Source organism: Anabrus simplex, chromosome 1 (assembly GCF_040414725.1).
Source record: "Anabrus simplex isolate iqAnaSimp1 chromosome 1, ASM4041472v1, whole genome shotgun sequence".
NCBI classification, from domain to species: Eukaryota; Metazoa; Arthropoda; class Insecta; order Orthoptera; family Tettigoniidae; genus Anabrus; species Anabrus simplex.
The window spans coordinates 239,794,994-239,816,199 of NC_090265.1; the positions used below are offsets into that span (position 1 = coordinate 239,794,994).

At 40.7% G+C, this 21,206-nt stretch overlaps 1 protein-coding gene across 2 annotated transcripts in view; it reads right to left on the bottom strand.

Annotated features, from left to right (window-relative positions):
• LOC136886284 (4-galactosyl-N-acetylglucosaminide 3-alpha-L-fucosyltransferase FUT6) overlaps positions 1-21,206 on the bottom strand; it is an 88,697-nt gene that overhangs the window by 65,904 nt on the left and 1,587 nt on the right. For both annotated transcript variants that reach the window (XM_068231037.1, XM_068231036.1), the window contains exon 2: positions 2,432-2,652. In XM_068231037.1, coding sequence (XP_068087138.1) covers positions 2,432-2,652 — 221 coding nt within the window. The remainder of the gene's footprint in view (positions 1-2,431; positions 2,653-21,206) is intronic.

Consider the following 21,206-nt stretch of genomic DNA (forward strand, 5'->3'; position numbering starts at 1 on the left):
ATACACTCCCATTTTTCACTAAAATGTGTGTGACTGCCAATTATGCTTGCCATCAGTTATCGTTAGCTGACTTCATTGCTAGATTCAGTTTCCTGTTAAGTTCCTTCAATTTCTCCTTACTTCCACAGCTATTTCTAACTATTTCTTTACAACCTGCACCTAATTCTTAATCTCTTTACTTCTCTGTTTTAATATAGTGCATCTTTACCACGTTTAAAGGTACAACCTGTTTTCGCGTTCCTCAACAATTGCTTTAAACCGTTTTCCACCGATAATATTTACTTTCTAAAAACTCCCTCATACCTGTTTTTTCAGCCATATGGTACTGCCTAACAGTCCTAATTTTAAGACCTTCCTTTCTATTTTTAACTACGACAAAAACAGCTTCGCGATCACTAATGCCATCTATTACTTCAGTTTCTCTATAGAGCTCATGTGGTTTTACCAGCACCACGTCCAGAATATTCTTCCCTCTATTTGGTTCCATCACATTCTGAATCAGCTGCTCTTCCCATATTAAATTATTTGCCATTTGTTTGGTCATGCTTCCTGTCGTTCGCATTACCTTCCCAACTGACATTTGGTACATTGAGATCACCCGCTACAATCATATTCATTTCCATATCCCCTCCCACATAGCTGATTATCTTACCAAATAATTCTGAATCAGCGTCTGCGCTACTCTTTCCCGGTCTATACACTCCAAAGACATCAAATTGCCTATTATCTTTAGAGATGAGCCTTACACCTAGAATTTCATGTTTGTCATCCTTAACCGTTTCGTAGCTTACAAATTATTTTTTCACCGGAATTAATACTCCCTCGCCTACCATTCCTATCCTATCTCTACGATTCTTATCACTGCAGACTGATTTTTATACAAATTGTAAATAATTCCTCTTTCTCGGTATCTGATTCCGATCACCGTCCTTATCAAGCAAGCGAGCAACCAAGCAAGCAAGCAAACTAAAACAAGAAAAAAAAGCAAGAAAAATGTAAACAGATAAGTAAATGAATTCCACTGGCGTATGATTCTCAGTCTGGATGACCTTAAGGAAGAATATGTATCCCACAATTCTACAGCAAGGATCCAAGTCACAATAAATAATAAATCTATTTGTTTTCTGGAATTTTCACTATGCCTGTGTAGCCTTACGTAACAGACATGCAATTGGCAATCGATACGTTTGATTCAATTGGGTTACGATTGCCTTTCATGCATAGCGATCATCGCTAGTAACGTACCGGGCAAGTTGGCCGTGCGGTTGGGGTGCGCGGCTACGATCTTGCATCCGGGAGATAGTGGGCTCCAGCCCCACTGTCGGCAGCCCTGAAGATGGTTTTCTGTGGTTTCCTATTTTCACACCAGACAAATGCTGGGTCTGTACCTTAATTATGGCCAAAGCCGCTTCCTTACATCTCCTACGCCTTTCTTATCCCATCGTCGCCATAAAACCTATCTGTGTCGGTGCGACGTAAAGCAAAGTTGCTAGTAACGTGATGTCGATTGTTAGAGTATAACTAACATCAAGTCTTCCGGTGTCATTTTGCACCACGTGTATCGTTCATCTGCGGCCATACAAGCACTAATCACTTTAGCAATCCTTATCGTGTATTCCATCTTTACAATACGATTTGAGTCTTTATTAATAGACTACATTAAAATCGATACACGTCATTTTGATCTATAATGTGAACGTAATTTTCACTGTGTGCAGTATATGTACCAATTTTTATAAGGTCTGACATTCATGTGTCGACTGATGATGTCCCGCTGGGGATGAAACATGTATCGATTTTACTACTACTACTACTACTACTACTACAAGGTTTTCATTCCTCACCTGAAGGGGGAGGCGGGCCTATTAGACGGTTACGCCGTCTCTCAGTCCGGGAGATTTGTTACGGTGAAGGAGATGCTCGGAGAAGGTGAGGGGGTTGGCGGCCGTGGCCTATACTACGAACTGTCCCAGCATTCGCCTTAGTGCAGGAGAATGGAAAACCACGGAAAACCATTCTCAGAACAGCCGACGTTTGGGCCCACCCGCGAGGTCCAGCCCTGCCCCGTCTCCCGAATGCAGAGGCGTAGAGCCACGGTAAACCCGTGGCCACCTCTCCTCTGCTCGGTTGACCGGTCAGAGTACAGAGCTGTTGGACCACGGACCAGCAGTGGCCTGTTAAGGGACAAAACCCAAGGGCCGAAACCCACTCTGCATCTACCGACCGATTTTAATGTGGTCTACTAATATAAACTCAATTTGTATTGTAAAGGTAGAATACGTGATGAGGATTGCTAAAGTGATACTTACGACAATACGGGCTTAGCACGATGAAATTTATTTTATGTAAAGCAGTAATCAATATCAATAATGAAACAGAAATTATTGCAATTATATTTTTACTCATGGACCTCCATTCTGTTGTATCTTACCCCACTTATGTTGAGGGTTTCTTCGTTGCACATGCCTTCATAATACGCTGGAATTCCGTTGAATGGCGTTGCGACTGGTCTATATATCGGCAGCAGGAGCATCATCATCATGGAGGCGACGACTACAGCTAAAAGGATGAATCTTCTTTCCCTATGCCTCATTGTTACAGTATAATGGGGAATTCTGCCCACTAAACAACTGGCCTCACCATACCGCAAGCCTGCAACACGGATAAAAAGCCAACAATAAATATAAATAAATAAATAAATAAATAAATAAATAAATAAATAAATAAATAAATAAATAAATAAATAAATAAATAAATAATCCTTGGTCCCGTTCCTTGATACGAGGTCAGGGATGAAGTGAGATGAATTCATACGGTATATTTTACGGCCGAATGCCCTTACTAACGCCTTTATAGGTTACTGGTACATGTACCGCTAGCTTTTATGACTCATATTGTGCTTGAAACATGCGTGATTACAGTCTTTATGAGAGACTTAGTGGTCTGAATTTGCTTTCTTCATTAATTATCGCAATTCCCGCGAGAACGCATCTGCGACATTCATCTGTTTAAAATGTGGTAAACATGTGTACCAGAGAGCGTTAGTTCGCGGGGGAAGTTTTGCATTGCCGACATTGGATGTTAAAATACATTTTACTCCATTTACATTGAACTCATGCCAAAGTAAGTTACTTTATAATTACTGTAGACATTATAAACTTATTAGCTGCATAACTATCTAGAGATTTGTTACCAAAGAATGCAGGTAAATAGAGATATTAGTATGCGGTTACTATCGTACTTGGAAAAATCGTGTTTCGTGCCATATATTTGTTCGGCATTGTTGCAATGAGTGTTTGTTTTATTTGATATTTCTCATTTGATATGAGTGTATTGAATACCTTTGATTTGAGTGGTAAAGTACTTTCCTGCAGGATATTTGCCGTTAAGATGTTATAATGTGAAGAGTGTACACACGTAACGAAACGTGAGGTCATGTTGTGCCTGAATCTTGCCAAGGAGTGAACGGACGTACAGTTTGTACGTCATATCTTTTTCAATTTATTGCAGGAATGGGTACAAAAGGGAAGTTAACAGAAAATGAAATATTTCATCTCATTACCGATGAAATGGCGGAAAATTCAGATGCTGGAGGAGATTCTGATGCAGAGGATTATAATCCAGCTAACAATTCAACAGCGTCAAATGTTACATCTTATTCCGATGAAGTGGGTACAGAAGACCAGGGGGAGGAAGACAATCAAGAAGAAATAGATGGCGGGGAAACTCTAAACGTTGGAAGTCACTTAGTGGAAGATACACAGAATGAGAATTATGAACAGGATGAGGTGGAACAATCAACCAGTGATAGTGATGATGATCTTGTGTGGGATAAGAATGGGCATATGCCTAAACATTTTTCAAGCAGTGACTTTTCACAGCCATTTGGTATTTCTACCAGGCACAAATCAATCTAGGTAGTCCGAAACACATTTTTATACAGATACTCACGCTTGCTTTCCTGCGACACATAGTTCAACAATCAAACTTATATGCCACACAGAAGAACTCAACCCTCAATCTGACAGTAGAGGAATTGCAGGATTTCTTAGGAATTTTAATTATTATGGGATTCAATAGCCTTCCAAGCACGCGACTGTACTGGACTACTAATAAAAATTTCCACAACAGCAGAATAGCAAGTGTGATGCCAGTCAAAAGGTTCCTAAAAATATTAAGATTTATTCATCTGAACGACAACACTGCAAGACCAAAAAAAGGGCAACCAAACTATAGAACACTAACTTCAAAAAGCTATTTCATCCATCTCGATATTTATCCGTAGATGAATCGATGGTAAAATTCAAGGAGCGGAGCACTTTGAAGCAGTACATGCCAATGAAGCCCATAAAACGAGGCTTCAAAATATGGGTGATTGCATATGCAGTTACGGGCTACTGCTTGGGCTTGTCCTTATATGAAGGAAGAGAACAAACGTCGGGGGAAACCTCTTTAGGAGAAAGAGTAGTGACAAAACTAGCCCAAGGTTTTGAAGGACTTGCTTACTGCTTATTTTTTGATAATATTTTTAGTAACATTTTCATGGTAAAGAACTTGCTAGAGAAGAAGTTGTTTGCATGTGCTACAATTAGGCAAACAAGAAGGCAATTTCCTTCACACAAACTCTTTTCTGATAAGGATCTAAAAATGGGTGAAAGAGATTATGTCATGACTGGTGACATACGTATATCTAAGTGGAAAGACAGAGGGGAAAAGTGTGTATGTGTTATTAGTACCATGCGCAATGCTAGTGAGAGTGCACATGTTCTGAGAACAAACAAAGAAGGACAACGTGAACCTGTAACATGCCCAGTTTCGATCAAGGACTATAACTCTTACATGGGGGGGCGTTGATAATTTTGACCAGCTTCATTCAGCCTACGATGTGAGCTGGAAATCTCGGAGGTGGTGGCTGAAAATAATTTACTACTGTCTCGATGCATGCATTGTGAATGTTTATATTCTCTACAAAACAACATCATACGCTGTCAATTCCCAACATAAACCAGTATCTCATCCGAAATTTCGATCAGTGATAGCCGACGAACTAATAGGAAATTACAGTGCTGGGGTAAAGAAAGGTCCGCTGTCACAGACAGGTAGAGGAAGAAAGCGAAACAACCCAGATAGTAGATCCACCTTACCAAATGGTAAAAGACTGCCAAATGTTGCTGAGCATCTTCCTGTCTCAGGGACACGGAGAAGGTGTGCTTTCTGCAGCACACAGAAAGAGCAAAAGCGTTCAACCATTACATGTGCCCGCTGTGAAGTAGCGCTAGGTTTAGAATGTTTTGTATCTTTCCATAAGTCATAAATTATTCATTGTTGTAAACAAAAGTGTTTATAAAAATGTAATTGTGTTATAAAACGTGATCATTGTGAAATGAGCAGAAGTTTAGGGTTTTATTACTTTTTATAATATACTGCCTTTTATACTGCACATTGTTTCGCAGTTATTATATTCCATTGTTTCTTCGATGATAAAGTGGTACATATGTGTACCACTGAACACTATGTGTAAATTTGTCAGTGAATAGTCTCTGGTACATATACGTACCACACCATATCATCGAACTAGACACCTTCAGGATCTCATATGGCTTCATTTTACATTCAATACATCCCGGAGACAATAAATAGCACAACTAACATATTTTTGAAAGGCCCCAGAGTACTGCCCTATAAAGGGTTAAGGAGCTAATGAAGATGAAATGAATGATGGTGAATGAATTTGGGCAAGGAGGTGGAAGGAATAGGAACTGTCCCGACATTTTCCTGGAAGTGAAAATGGGGAAACCACAGAAAACGGACAGCCGACGCTGGAGTTTTGCACCCATGCTTCTCCCGAATGCAGAGCCAAGCTAACTAGAGTGCGACTAATTTCAAAGAATTCTCACTCTTATGATATATGCTGCAGGTCAGTATTTCTCCCACAATATTATCACATAGCAGTTTTCACAGGCGCAACGACAATATGTTACATGTATAACATTTCAATTCAATTTCACTTTTCTTTACCACTATCATCCGAGGAAATCATCACGGGGTCCTAATCCACTGATTTTCTTACTTCGCTACATGCTTTGCCATGCACTGAAAATTGTAGGCCTAGAAATCCGATACCGTACTGCGTATGGACTCCTCCAGGAACTGAACTGCATTAAGACATTTTGCAGGTATAGTGTCTATTTTAAATGTCGCACTAAATATGGGAGGTTTTCGACGACGGAAGGATGGTAAAGGGCTAGGATTGAGAAGGAAGCGACCGTGGCCTTAATTAAGGTACAGCCCCATCATTTCATTTCATTTCCCCGGTGTGAAAATGGGAAACCTAGTGTAGCGATTAGTCAGTGACGAAATCAGATTTGACTTGATATATATATATATATATATATATATATGTGTGTGTGTGTGTGTGTGTGTGTGTGTGTGTGGCCTACTAGCAGAATTACCCGTTCATTATATACTTTACCGGTGCTTTGGGTTTTTTATTATGGGCGAGCATGCGCTCGTTTGCCGCGTGCTGCTCGAGGTCAGTAACGGAAATGTAAACCATACTACAGCAGCACAAACAATTTCTAGAAAGGTGATGCTGAAACTTCCCTCCTTCATTCTCCACACACTATTAGCACCTCGTTAGGAAATTATTATTCACTCGCTGTAGTTCACGTTGAGGAAACCAGGCAATCTCCTAACGAATATTAGGTTTCAGTTTTTGTATGGTGTGCAAGTTCGTCTTATATATGGCATTGTTTAATTCACCTCAGAGATAATAATCACAGGTGAATAAATCGAAGTACCGAGGCGCCAAACATCCCTACTAAAAACTCTGTTCGTGAATCACTTTAGCAGTGTAAGAAATGGCAGAGTCCTGTTGAAAAAATAAATGCACAATCAAGATCCGTGTCAATTCTCCGGAAAAGTGGGTTTAGTACAGTATTCACATCAATAACTGAATAAACCGTTTTCTCAAACTTTCACTTCTGATGGCATTGCATACAGCGATTTTTGCGCCATTTAGGGCCATTTTATGTACGAAGTCAAGTTTAACAACACTCCAATAACGACTGTCGAGTGAACACACATGATCAGGGAGGTAGAAGCATGCCTTGTCTGAGAAGAATGTTAAATATGGGTTTATCTGTCCATCGTATATAGTTTCCAGACTCCACTCAATAAATGTGCGCCTACGTACAGGGTCACCTAGTAGAAGAGCATGTGCCACAGTAATTTTATACGGCTTTAAGTGGAATAATTTAGAAGCCTTTTGCACAGACGCATATGAAATTCATATTATTTTGTTGTGTAAGACAACGAAGTGATTTTTAGGACAATTTTCTAAACGATGAGAACTACTCGCTGTCGTTTTGGTTTCTTACGTTGGATATTTCCAGTTTCCTGAAATTTATTCTAAAGATTATGGACTGTTTTACGACTTGGAACGTCTACATCCTGGAATCTTTCTTGAATCCGTGTTCGAACTTCACGAACTGACCGAGTTAGCACATATGGATCGTACATAAAGACACGCTACCATAATACCCGTTATGACTAATTATAGAATTAAGAAAACACCGAGCGATTGGCCGTGCAGTTGTGAGCTTGCATTCGGGAGAAAGGGAGTTCGAACCCCGCTGTCGGGAGCCCTGAAGATGGTTTTCCGTTGTTTCCAGTTTTCACATCAGGCAAATGCTGGGGCTGTACCTTAACGTAAGCCCACGACCGCGTCCTTCCCTCTACTAGCCTTTTCCTATTCTATCGTTGCCACAAGACATACCTGTGTCGGTGCGACGTAAAGCAATTTCTAAAAAAATAGCGCAAAACACACACACGAACAGCTGAAATACGACTGCAACATCGGGCGCTTGTACAAGGTCAGCTAATATCGATGCTCGCGCACACAAAACGAAGACTCGGGTGAAAGAGCAAAACATGTGATGGCATACCACGCCATCCCCTTCCCGCATACAGCGAACGAGCGGGGAGCTCACCCACTGGAAAAACACTGCGCATGCCGGAGTAAAACATATCTGATCACCAGGCCCCGGATTTTGTTGACCTAAAATACTTTAAGAGACGTACCTACAAAATGACCGCAAAATTCTCACAAAATGTCCTACAAGCTGACAAAAATGACCTAAACACGAAATGTTTATTGAGAAAACTGAACTGTATGTATTTCTAGGTAGAAACAACAATCATAACTCTATAGTTTTTACATTACAATATTTCATTTCTTTGCTTTGGAATCTCTCTTTTCCTTGGAAACAAATGTGAGAAGATCTGTAGGTCATAATTGTTTTGACACCGTGTAGTCCATAAAGATAAATAGTCTGTAAAGGAAAACAACTTTCCTGTATAAAGATAATCGTACTCTAAACTTCCAAAGGTGAACATTCACGCTAACTTTCTAGTGCCTAGGTACAGAAACTGGTTGGATTATGAAGTATAAGATGGATACAGGCTTAAAAATTACCAATAAGAAAAGATAAACAGTTGTCAATGACAAAGACACAAAAAGCAAAAAAGACCTCAATTTAAAATACAAAACTGACGAAAAGATATGCATTCCTGTAATCTGGGGGTCATAAACAGGATTTGTACGTAAGTTAGCAATGTGTATGATGCAGCAATTAAAAGAGGACATACTATCGAAATCCGGGCCTTGGTAATTACTCTGCAGAAAACTACTTGAGTCCGCACCAGGTTTTTTTTTTTTTTTTTTTTTTTTTTTTTTTTTTTTTTTTTTTTTGCTATGGGTTTTACGGCGCACCGACACAGATAGGTCTTATGGCGAACCAGTTGGTTTACTACACTCAGTCTGAACTCTTTGCTACTCTTGTCTTTGCCATACATCCAAGTAACGAAGGGAAAAGGCAATTAGCGTTTCCATTGATAATCGTGACATAATTAGAAACCGCTATACTTTTAATAAACACACATTTCACCGGTAAAATATTGGATTATCGAAAAAAGATTCAAAAGTTTCAAAGAAATGCGAAATTTACGGAATTAATAGATTATTCCAGTCTCTAATTCCTCTTCCTATAAACGAATACTTACCGCAATTTATCCTCTTGAATTCCAATTTTATCTTCATATCACGACCCTTCTCACTTTTCAAAACTCCATTCAAGCTTGTTCGTCTACTGCTGCAATGTCACTCCACGCCAACTGTCTACTGACAGCTCAAAACGGTTTTCTTATCTTCTTAATCACAAGGCCAAAAGCTTGAAACATTCTCGTAAGAATACCTTTTATCGCAAATCGTTCTGCTTTACCTTGGATCCTTTCCAGTTCTAGAATGAAGTAATCCTGGTGAAGGAACCATACTCTAACTTACCAGTGACTTGTTCGGCCTCGCCTTTACATCATTACCTGATCACATTCTTACGACTTCAAGCATTTAGAATCTTTCACTTCAACTAACATAACATATTTGTTCTACTAAATCTCAATGTATGGTCTGTCTACCATAACGCAAAGAAAAGTACGGCATGGGATATAAACGCTACCATGCGATATAAAAATGAAATAATTTGTAGCAGCCCGCTGCCTATCAACTCTACCAAAGCGATATAAAATTAACTATGAGAACAGGCCGCGACTGACCACTGCGAAGTACTGTCTATCATGCGTTTCTTCATCTCTTTATCTTAACGACCTATGGCTTCAATGGTTCAAAACAATTTCTTAGCTGTAACTTATTATCTAACACACGGGTGTCAAGTGGTTTCCCGTTTACACACCAGGTAAATGCTGGGGCTGTACACTCATTAAGGCCACGGCCGCTTCCTTCCCACTCCTAAGGCCGGACCGAGTACTGGGCCGAGTCACTCGCTTTGTTACTTATTGAGGAGTAGATGTGATTACTTGAGGAAGAGACAGTGGAACAGTCAGTGCACAGAAACGTTTAAAGGGTGCGGGAACATGGTTATGCGAAGTAGGAAAATGAGGAAAACGAAGAGATCATACCTGCCATAATAGAGGAAATCGAAGATGACATTACCAACAAAATAATTTATTTTTTTTTTTTTTTTTTTTTACATCTGGTACACCAGAGTCAGAACTTGTGATAAGCAGCATCACGAATGTTTTTGTCTTTTACACAGCAGATTTGACGTCCCATAAACATTCGTGCGTTTTGTGCTCTTGAATGAATTTTAACGTTGTTTCACTGCTCCATTTAGCCATTGTCATTGAAGAAATCAAATCGCAGCGCACCAGACAACATAAGAACACTCCTTCACAATTGACTTGACTGATTACACTGACCAAGTGAAGAGCGAGTGAAGCGCTGTGGTGAGTGGGCAGGTGGTGGGGTACTCATTCGGCCGAGCAGTTGGCCACGTTTCTATCCACTGTCTCGCCCAAATCACTCGCTCGCTACTAGGCCGAGTACTGACTGTACTTATCACATTACCAGAGTACTCGGTAGTTGCAATGCCGGCTTAAGCCTTTCCTCTCCAATCGTCGCCATAAGACCTATTCTGTAGCGGTGCGACGTAAAAAGAAAAAAGGGTGTCAAAGCTTGCTCGCCGAAGAATACTGGTGAGTAAGGGTTTGATGAATTTTATACCTTCAATGGCTATGTGGTGATTTCTTCTTAGTTCTTCAAATATGATTGCGCCTCCTTCCTTAAATTTGATAGGTGAAATTGGATTATTTAATTAGTTGCATGATCATGGGCAACTATAGCTGCATTGATGTTATTACTTTTAGAGCGGTGTATAGGCCTACACTATATTTATATGCTTATAGCCAACATGGTATAATATACTCTGGAATTTATTCATGTTCTAAAGGGTATAGCCATGAAATTTTTTTTTTTATTACTCATTGATTGCCATTAAATATTTTGCTATTAAGGGGGATTTATGTATGTTGTGATTATGTTTAAATAGTTTAATATAAAATGTTGGTTTGTGATTCCAACGATGTGGGCAACTACTTTAAACCATTTTACGATCATTGTCTATTTGTTTCTTGAGTTTTCTATTTTTGTTCATTGTGGTGTTAACTTTAATTATAATGGGGTTTTATTTTACTATATATGATTTAGTGATTTTTGTTGAGTGGGAAGTATTAAATTTAAATAGAAGCTCAATTGTCATGATATTTTTATTTGATTGAATATCACTTTTGTAAATAGGGTTTGTATTATTTATTTCAGCCTTAGTAAGTTTTTATAGTGATGAATATATATATATATATATATATATATGGTGATTTAACTATTAATCGATTTATTTCGGTATTAATGTTTGTTTTATCAATAATGTTTTTAATTATTAGACCAAATTTAATTAGAATTTTATTGGGATGAGATGGATTAGGTCTTGTTTCTTATTGTTTGGTTATTTATTATCAAAATGTTAAATCTTATAATGCGGGTCTATTAACAGCACTATTAAATCGAATTGGGGATGTGGCGTTGTTAATAATAGCGTACGGGAGCTGAAATGATGTGTATTATTTAGATTTTGGTAAGGATTCTTTTATTATAATATAGATTAGTACTATAGTGGTACTAGCTGCTATAACTAAAAGGGCGCAGGTTCCTTTTTCTTCGTGATTACCAGCAGCTATGGCTGCCCCGACACCTGTATCGGCTTTAGTTCACTCATCAACGTTGGTTACAGCGAGGGTCTATTTACTAATTCGATTTAATAGGGCATTTACTGATACTTGATTATCTAAATTTTTATTGATTATGGCTGGTCTTACTATATTTATAGCAGGATTGGGGGCAAATTTTTAATTTGATTAAAAAAGATTATTGCTTTATCGACTTGCTAGAAATACCTGTGCACGAGGGCGTAAGTCCCTTCCCCTCTGCCGGCTTGCACTTCCCCATTTTGCTGACTCAGGACTGTCTACCGCTGATAGGCTCCAGTTACCTGTACTGATCTACAAGTAATGGTTGAAACAATCAGCTGCATAGAGCTGTGACATGAGGACTGACACACTAATTGTGTGTGTGTGTGTGTGTGTGTGTGTGTGTGTCAACATGGTTGCTTGAAGAGATGCTACTTTAATCATAGCCTATTTTATTTTGTTTAAGTGTATAAACATGACGTTTTGCTACAGAAGGGATTTGGTAGCGGCTTAGTATTCGGTATTATTCTGCTTTATCGGAGAGTTGAGCATGTTAAGCCCTATAAATTAAATGCCTTTTATTTTATAACTCATTGCTTATGTCAACCGTTAAAGCATCGCCCTCCACTATGAGCTAATGCGCCTTCTCATTCGCCCAGTCACACATACAAACGAGCGAACACGGCGTAGTTACCAGTTCAGGCGTTTGGAGTCTGGTTGACGAGACCCGTTCAGTGATCATTGCTAAAAGTGTTGCTGTAATTTGAGCCTGTGTTTGCCTTATTTGGTTTGTTTCCAAGGCCGTAAACTAGTTTAATATTTATGTTCATGCATTTCAGTGGGCTTGGCAGACTGATATGAAATAGCAACTGCTGGCTCGGTGAGGAAAGCAACGGGAAACTAGCTTACTCCTCATTTCCCTAGTACGCCTCTTCAGTGATGCCTAGGCTATTTATGACAGCTGTTGTTGGAGCTGCAGAGGATCAAACCAGCCTTCGGGCTGAATACCCAACATACAAAATACATGTACACTGACTGACAGAGCAAATGCAACACCAAGAAGGAGTGGTCAGAACTTTATGCCAATTGCAGGGTAGACTGACGTCACTGAGGTATGCTCATGATGTGAAATGCGCCGCTGTGCTGCGCACGTAGCGAACGATAAATGGGACACGGCGTTGGCGAATGGCCCACTTCGTACCGTGATTTCTCAGCCGACAGTCATTGTAGAACGTGTTGTCGTGTGCCACAGGACACGTGTATAGCTAAGAATGCCAGGCCGCCGTCAACGGAGGCATTTCCAGCAGACAGACGACTTTACGAGGGGTATGGTGATCGGGCTGAGAAGGGCAGGTTGGTCGCTTCGTCAAATCGCAGCCGATACCCATAGGGATGTGTCCACGGTGCAGCGCCTGTGGCGAAGATGGTTGGCGCAGGGACATGTGGCACGTGCGAGGGGTCCAGGCGCAGCCCGAGTGACGTCAGCACGCGAGGATCGGCGCATCCGCCGCCAAGCGGTGGCAGCCCCGCACGCCACGTCAACCGCCATTCTTCAGCATGTGCAAGACACCCTGGCTGTTCCAATATCGACCAGAACAATTTCCCGTCGATTGGCTGAAGGAGGCCTGCACTCCCGGCGTCCGCTCAGAAGACTACCATTGACTCCACAGCATAGACGTGCACGCCTGGCATGGTGCCGTGCTAGAGCGACTTGGATGAGGGAATGGCGGAACGTCGTGTTCTCCGATGAGTCACGCTTCTGTTCTGTCAGTGATAGTCACCGCAGACGAGTGTGGCGTCGGCGTGGAGAAAGGTCAAATCCGGCAGTAACTGTGGAGCGCCCTTCCGCTAGACAACGCGGCATTCGTATGATTCCACGTCACCTCTAGTGCGTATTCAAGGCACGTTAAATGCCCACCGCTACGTGCAGCATGTGCTGCGGCCAGTGGCACTCCCGTACCTTCAGGGGCTGCCCAATGCTCTGTTTCAGCAGGATAATGCCCGCCCACACACTGCTCGCATCTCCCAACAGGCTCTACGAGGTGTACAGATGCTTCCGTGGCCAGCATACTCTCCGGATCTCTCACCAATCGAACACGTGTGGGATCTCATTGGACGCCGTTTGCAAACTCTGCCCCAGCCTCGTACGGACGACCAACTGTGGCAAATGGTTGACAGAGAATGGAGAACCATCCCTCAGGACACCATCCGCACTCTTAGTGACTCTGTACCTCGACGTGTTTCTGCGTGCATCGCCGCTCGCGGTGGTCCTACATCCTACTGAGTCGATGCCGTGCGCATTGTGTAACCTGCATATCGGTTTGAAATAAACATCAAATATTCATCCGTGCCGTCTCTGTTTTTTCCCCAACTTTCATCCCTTTCGAACCACTCCTCCTTGGTGTTGCATTGTCACTGTCAGTCAGTGTACATAATATGGTTTACTGTTGTGTGCCTTTAATTAAGAGCAAAAACAGATCGGAGAATGAGATTTAGTTTCATGAATTTCCTTTCAACGAACAACAACGTCAAGAATGGCTAAATGTTATTTCAAGAAAGGATTTCTCGCCGAATTTCAATTCTAGATCATCGACACTATGTTTGCCACATCGAGTTAAATCCACACGTTGACGCTACGTAGGAATTATAAACTGTAAGACTCGAATAACGCCCTTACAATAGTAAAGGGGAGCCACTTAGCTGAAAGTCAGCGCCTAAATGAACCAGAGAGATTGTGTTTATTTGTACTCCATCGAAGAGCAGATGCTATACGACAAGAAACTGGGCACTTTCTTTGAACAGAAAGACACTTCATTCCATGTTGAGCGAATAAGAACTACTCAAGATGACTGTCATGCAAACGAAAGTAGAAATCCAACTACCCTGTTCAATAGCCTTGTCGTTTTTGAAATTTCTGGTCTGACTGCAAAATACAGCAGCATTTTTCTTCTCTAGGAGGCTCTGAGGTACAGAGCTACATACTTAACGCTCACAACAATAAAGGAAATCGAAGATTGCGGTTTTTTCGTGTTGCGTATTGTGAGTGACAATCATAAGACTAATGCTAGTGTGATGAAAAGACTGTCTTCCTCAAAAGACATAAAACCAAAGATCTGTCATCCCGCTGATAGTCAAAGGCTTCTTTTTCTTGCTTACTGCCAATGGCACATTCTGAAAAACATAAGGAATTCTTTACTCGAAACATCTATGTTTGATGGTTACCAATACATAATTGGTAATTCTATCAAGAAACTGTAGCAGATGTAATTTAAAATAATTGTGAAACGGGTTCCTTTCCATATAAGTAAACACATCGAGCCGTCTATGAGAAAATTAAGATAATAATAATAATAATAATAATAATAATAATAATAATAATAATAATAATAATGTTATTGCCTTTACGTCAGTTACGGTCTTCGGAGACGCCGAGGTGCCAAATTTAGTCCCTCAGGAGTTCTTTAACGTGCCAAGTAAATCTACCGACACGAGGCTGACGTATTTGAGCACCTTCAAATACCACCGGACTGAGCCAGGATCGAACCTGCCAAGTTGGGGTCAGAAGGCCAGCGCCTCAACCGACTGAGCCACTCAGCCCGGCAAATTAAGATACTTTGGCAGCCGAAGTATTAACAGCCCTAGAATATTTAAGAGATCGTTCATCTCATAAAAATGCGCACGATTTTCATAATGCAGACTATCAAGTACTTGTTATCAGTAAAGAAATATTTTATGCCAGTAGCACATACAGTAGGCTATGTAGCAAAATTGCAGCCGGACAGATGTACTTCGTCATCTTGGCTGACGAGATATTTCAGTGGATGGAAAATGATTTTGTTCAGTATCTGAATGAACTTAAGACCTCAGTGAGAAAGCTGGAAAGGAATTTATAATCAGGGAGGTGTATAAGGCCATTCTGTTCAGTGCAGCATCAACAGTGTTGGGTGTCAAGTAATTTCTTCAGACAGGGTTTCAATATGTTCTGACCCTGGTATTCAATGGTGACTATAGAAGTGGTTTTTAGTGCTCTGCGGCAAATGTCAGACACCGATGACATGCTGGATGCTAGACTAGAGCTTTCTTCTTCGGTCTCAACAGCTTTTTGAAGATGCGAATTGTGGCTAATCCCGCAAGCAGAAACGTGGAGATGGAGTGAGACACTTCTGTGATCGGAAATGCAGAAGACTATCTTACAAACAGCTCCAATATCAGCGCGACACGGCACATTTAGCAGATGATGTCACTTGTATCCGTGAGGATCTGCACAAGTCCCCTGGTAAGAGACTTCGATGCCTGCGGTATGTATGTTCAGTCTTCAGCCCTAAGGCTGGTTGGATCCTCAACAGCTCTGCCGTCAGCTGTCATAGATGGCCTACGCATCCCTGAAGAGGCGTACTAGGGAAATGAGGAGTGAGATAGTTTCCCGTTGCTTTCCTCACCGAGACAGAAGTTGCTATTACATATCAGTCTGTCAAGCCTACTGCAATGGATGCACCAACCGACCCTATGAGCAACATTTTCACACCATTCATAGCAGGGACTGGCTGCAGAAGGAATGGCCTTAGTAGCTAATGATTAAATATATTGTACAGTAAATATTTCTTCGTTTTGGCCTGAGCCACGATTTAAGATACCAGTTCTCTCTTTTTTCTGCTCTGTGCCACGCTTCTATGAAGTTATCTATCTAATACAGGACGTTTTGTTGCTCGAAAAACCAAGTGTGATATCTGCTTGATTTTTGTGACAAGACGAAGGTGCTGATCAGTGGTAATGGACTTGATTAATAAGGGAGATGACAACAGCAGGCTGCAGTACCCATCTGAATTTCTACAGTGGATTTGGACAGTTACTTATTATTTTGTAGTGAAATCACAACCATGCATGCATAAAAAAACCTGACGCGTCTGCTGTATGAGTGAATATGTTCTAGGATTTTGTTCACTTAAGTCGTCCTGAAATTGTTCATTCACAGTTATTGCGTGAAGTTATTTGCGGGTGTGCTATTCTTGTATTTTTAAGCCACATCAACAACAGAAATCTTTGAAAAACCGAAATATTTGAACACGAGACTCTTAAATAGAAAGGTATTGTGTAAGAAGCTCCAAAAATAGAGAGGTAGGTGAAATTATTTTTTCCTATAGTCTTTTACTACGGTTAACATCATTTTGTAGGGATTTTTCCGCTTCGTAGGCACACGCTCTTCACTGAACTTCTTTATTAAGGTGCAATGTACGATTTAAATACTGTATGTTTATCTAGTGATTAGCAATATATTTAAACATAAATATAAAAGAAATACTTTACGTGGGCTGTAATGAACAGTGTTGCCAACTCAGCGGATTGTCCGCCAAATTTGGCGGATTTTTAAATGGAACAGCGGATAAATTTTCCATTTAGCGGATAGCGGATTTTTTGACGGATTTTCAAACTTCTTTTTAGCGATTTTCAGCGGTAACAATATCACCTTTCATCATCAGGAGACGAAAAAAATAGAACTTAGTACGGCATAATAGTCTACTTACTCCTGTTGTATTTAGCTTGTGCTGCATACTACTAGTTTTCTAGACCAGCTCTGGTCCACTGCCTCAGTCAGTACAGTATTTGTTACAATCGTTACTGTACTCTTGATGAGCCGGGTAGTGTCGTGTTTGGTAACGTGTTTCTTTTGACATCAGGTTCATTTTGGTTCGTTGAAAGAAAAGGTTAAAAACTTGTCAAATATTTCGTAACGAGTAGTTAAATAATTAGACTTCAAAAGACTAGTTGGTTGAGCTTCCCAGTGATATCAAATACGGACGGTGCGTCTATTTGGCAGTGCAATATAAATGCGAAATTTTGACATTAATTCTTTCCGCACTTATCAAAAATAATTAAAATCAGTAATGAAAGTGAAAATACTTTCGAAATAGATCTAAAAATGTTCGTATGGTCTTTGCTGCTGTGAGCTGCCAGCATATTCTTTGAAAAAGAATAGTACCATGTGGCTTCATATGAAACCGCATGACCTCAACTCAGCACATCTGCTTCAGAGCATATAGTGCGCGGAGGAGAAGATGAACTCCTCCTGTTCTGCAACTGATGAGTGTTGAGTTAATCTCTTTTACGGTATTAAAACGGCTGGTATATGCTATTTTGCTTCAGTTCGAAATTTAGCGGAATTTAGCGGATTTTCAGCTAAAATTTAGCGGAGAAAAGATTTATGGGTTGGCAACCCTGGTAATGAACAATCGTGTTTCAATGCCAGCGGTGGAGCGCTCGGCGGTAAAAATGGGAACTACGCCCATATCGCTCATCTCGCTGTATTGGCAAGACGTATTAGCGCAGTAACAGTACAGGGCGATGATTAAACGTAATTATTTCTTTTCCTGGTGCACGGTGATTGCAAAGCGGGGTATTTCGGGCATTTCTTTTAAAACGCCATGTTGAACACATTTAATAATGTACTAGCAGTTTCCCGCTGGCTAAGCCCGCAATGTACAAAGTACGGTGTTGTTCGTTACTATCCTCACGGATGTATTTGCAAAGTTCCGACTTAATGAAATAAAGCACATGATCTGCTGCGGTAATAGAATGTAATATTGTGTCAAGAAAACACTTGAAAATACATCACACAAAGAAACTGAATTAAACGTTCCTTGGAACAACACTACGCGCCGAACTATTAAAAAGTCCTTCAAAGATCTTCGTCATGGAGACAAATGTACTCATAACTATTCTCATAATCTACCAATGTAAGTAGTTATTGCCTCAGAAGAAAGCGCTTGATCCACTGAGCGTTTTTACACCAAAACGAACTGCGTACCTCAATTAGAACGAAAGATATGATTGGTTCAATGAGAAAAAATGTTGAAGAAATGAGACGTCAAATTTAATGTGCACTCATAATTCTGCTCAGAATGAACCAATTTGAATAGTTAAGAGCTGAAATGAAAGAACCTGCTCCACTGAGTGTTCTTAGGCCAAAACGAACTCCGTACCTCAATTAGAACCAAATATGTAATTGCTTCAAAGATACAAAAAATTGAAAAAATGAAATAATTTGAGGAAGGTGTAAGTTAAGTGATTTATAGTAGGCTACCTGATGACAAATTTGTGCATGGATACCTTTAAGTTAAAACAAAAATGAAGGAAATCGACCGGATAGAATGGCCGAACTGACTGACTTTAGTTTTCATAATATTTTTTATTATATAGATGTCAGTATATGAAAGAATAGGCTACATGCTATACATGTATTGTGTGGAGTACCGTAGATATGGACGTGAAATGTACACCCTCCCCTGGACTAGCGCTAGTAACAGCTGTTTCTCGTGCACGCAGAGTTGTCAGTCAGCTTGTGACCTTGACATGTCTGATCTAACAGGAACCTCCAAATCAAATGTCTGTCTCATTTGTTTAGCGATACATGAGAAAACGTGATCAGTGGCATTTCACATTAGATAGATAGATAGATAGATAGATAGATAGATATATAGATATTACCGAGAATGTTGAAAATCACGTGGGTAGTTCATATGAAATATGAATGAACAGTCGATCTGAGCTCATAAACAACAATTAAAGCGAAGAAACTGGAATATATAGGCAACATTATGAGGAATCATTTCCTACATGAAATGTTTCAAGTAAAAATAGAAAGCAGAATACGAACATTTTGGCTCCACAGTTTGAGAAAATGGATTGGTACGTTCACATCGGAACTCTTCAACAGCGCAAATAACAAAAGAAGATAAAAGAAGACAGCCATGACAAAGTTTGTTTTTTTTATTACAGTTTGCTTTACGTCGCACAGACACAGATAGATCGTATGGCGAAGATGGGATAGGAAAGGGCTAGGAGTGGGAAGGAAGCGGCCGTGGCCTTAATAAAGGCACATCCCCAGCATTTAGTTGGTGTCAAAATGGGAAACCACGGATAAACCATCTTCAGGGCTGCCGACAGTGGGGTTCGAACGCACTATCTCCCGGATGCAAGCTCACAACTGCGCGCCCCTAATCGCTCGACCAACTCGCCTGGTAACAAATAGGTAGATAGATAGATAGATATAGATAGATAGATATAGATAGATAGATATGAATAATTTCACAAGACCATGAGATGTATTAATATTATGGTCAAGTTTCCGCTCTATATGGGTTCCATTATGGAAAGGTTTGTCTGTAAATGTCCCTTTAGACGACCACCTGACACCTTAGTCAGTCAACAGATTGGGCTAAAGTGAATTCATATGTATATTCAGGTTTCTATAGAACGGGTCCAACTCCTTGACTTAATAGTCAGCGTACCGTCCTTTGGTTCAGATGGCTCCGGATTCGATTCTTGGCCCGATCGAGGATTTTAACTACATATGACTAATTCCTCTGGCTTGGGGGGCTGGGTATTTGTGTTCGTCTTAATATATTTCTCTTCATATACACACAACTCACCTCACTACCAAGCATCACAGAAACACGCAACTGTTAATACATCCATCCAAATAGAATTGGCGTCAGGAAGGGCATACGGCCGTAAAAGTGGGCAAAATCTACAAACCGAGCCTACCCAATACTAAATCAGACAGGAAGAAGAGGAATAATAAGGAAAGCTATAGAACGGTTTGATCAAGCATTAGATTCTGGTTAGAAGAATGGGGGCTGGAAGATAATAGAAAGGCAGAATTGCTAATCATTACCATCGTCATCCACTGCGTACGTAAGGTGGAAACTTTTTAAGGTCACTGATAACGTGTTATAATAAATGCTGCTCATGTCAACACGCAAAAGATAAAGGAGGTAGCACGCTAGGTGATGAAGGTGTACCTTGCAAACACTTACTGCATTCTTGGCTCTTCCCAGAATGTCTCCCTGTGGGTGGGGACGGTACTCACTGCCTGTCGTTTTAGATACTACTCAAAGGGGCCTCAGCGGCTCCCAACTTAGCAGCATGGGTTGGTGTCCACGTGACCTCTAGCTGAGTTGGCCACTGTTTCCAGTAATACTTGTGCCAATCTCCTCACTTCGTCTTCCCTAACCGACCTCTCTTGGTCAAATCTTGTTCTCTTCCGACCTCAAAGGTATTACGTTTGCGGGACTAAGTGAATCTTTCATTTTCACACCCTTCACGGCTCATCCTTACTCGTGCCGATACCTTTAATCTTCGAAGTGTTGGAAATGCTTCCCCTTTTCCTTCTGCTTAGTGTTAAGAGGGGTGGTGGTGATGATGATTTTTGTTTTAAGAGGAAGTACAACTAGGCAACCATCCTCTATACAACACTAATCAGAGAGAAAGAAAGGAAGTGATCCGGCACTTCGAAAATGGTCAAAGATAGACAAGGGCCACGGAGGGCGTGAAAATGAATGACTCTCTAGGCTTCGAATGTTCTAATACTGTCGGGGTCGGAAAAGAACACGAGTTTACCAAGAGAGGTCGGATAGGATACATGAAAGTGAGGACCATGGCACAAGTAAGTGGAAACAATGTCAATACTCGGCTAAGGAACCCGTGATCGCCAACCCATGCTCCTAAGTTGAGCGCACTTGAAGCCCCTTTTAGTCGCCTCTTACGACCGGCAGGGATACCGTGGATGTTACTGTACCACCTCCACCCACAGGGGTTTTAGTGTTAAGAGA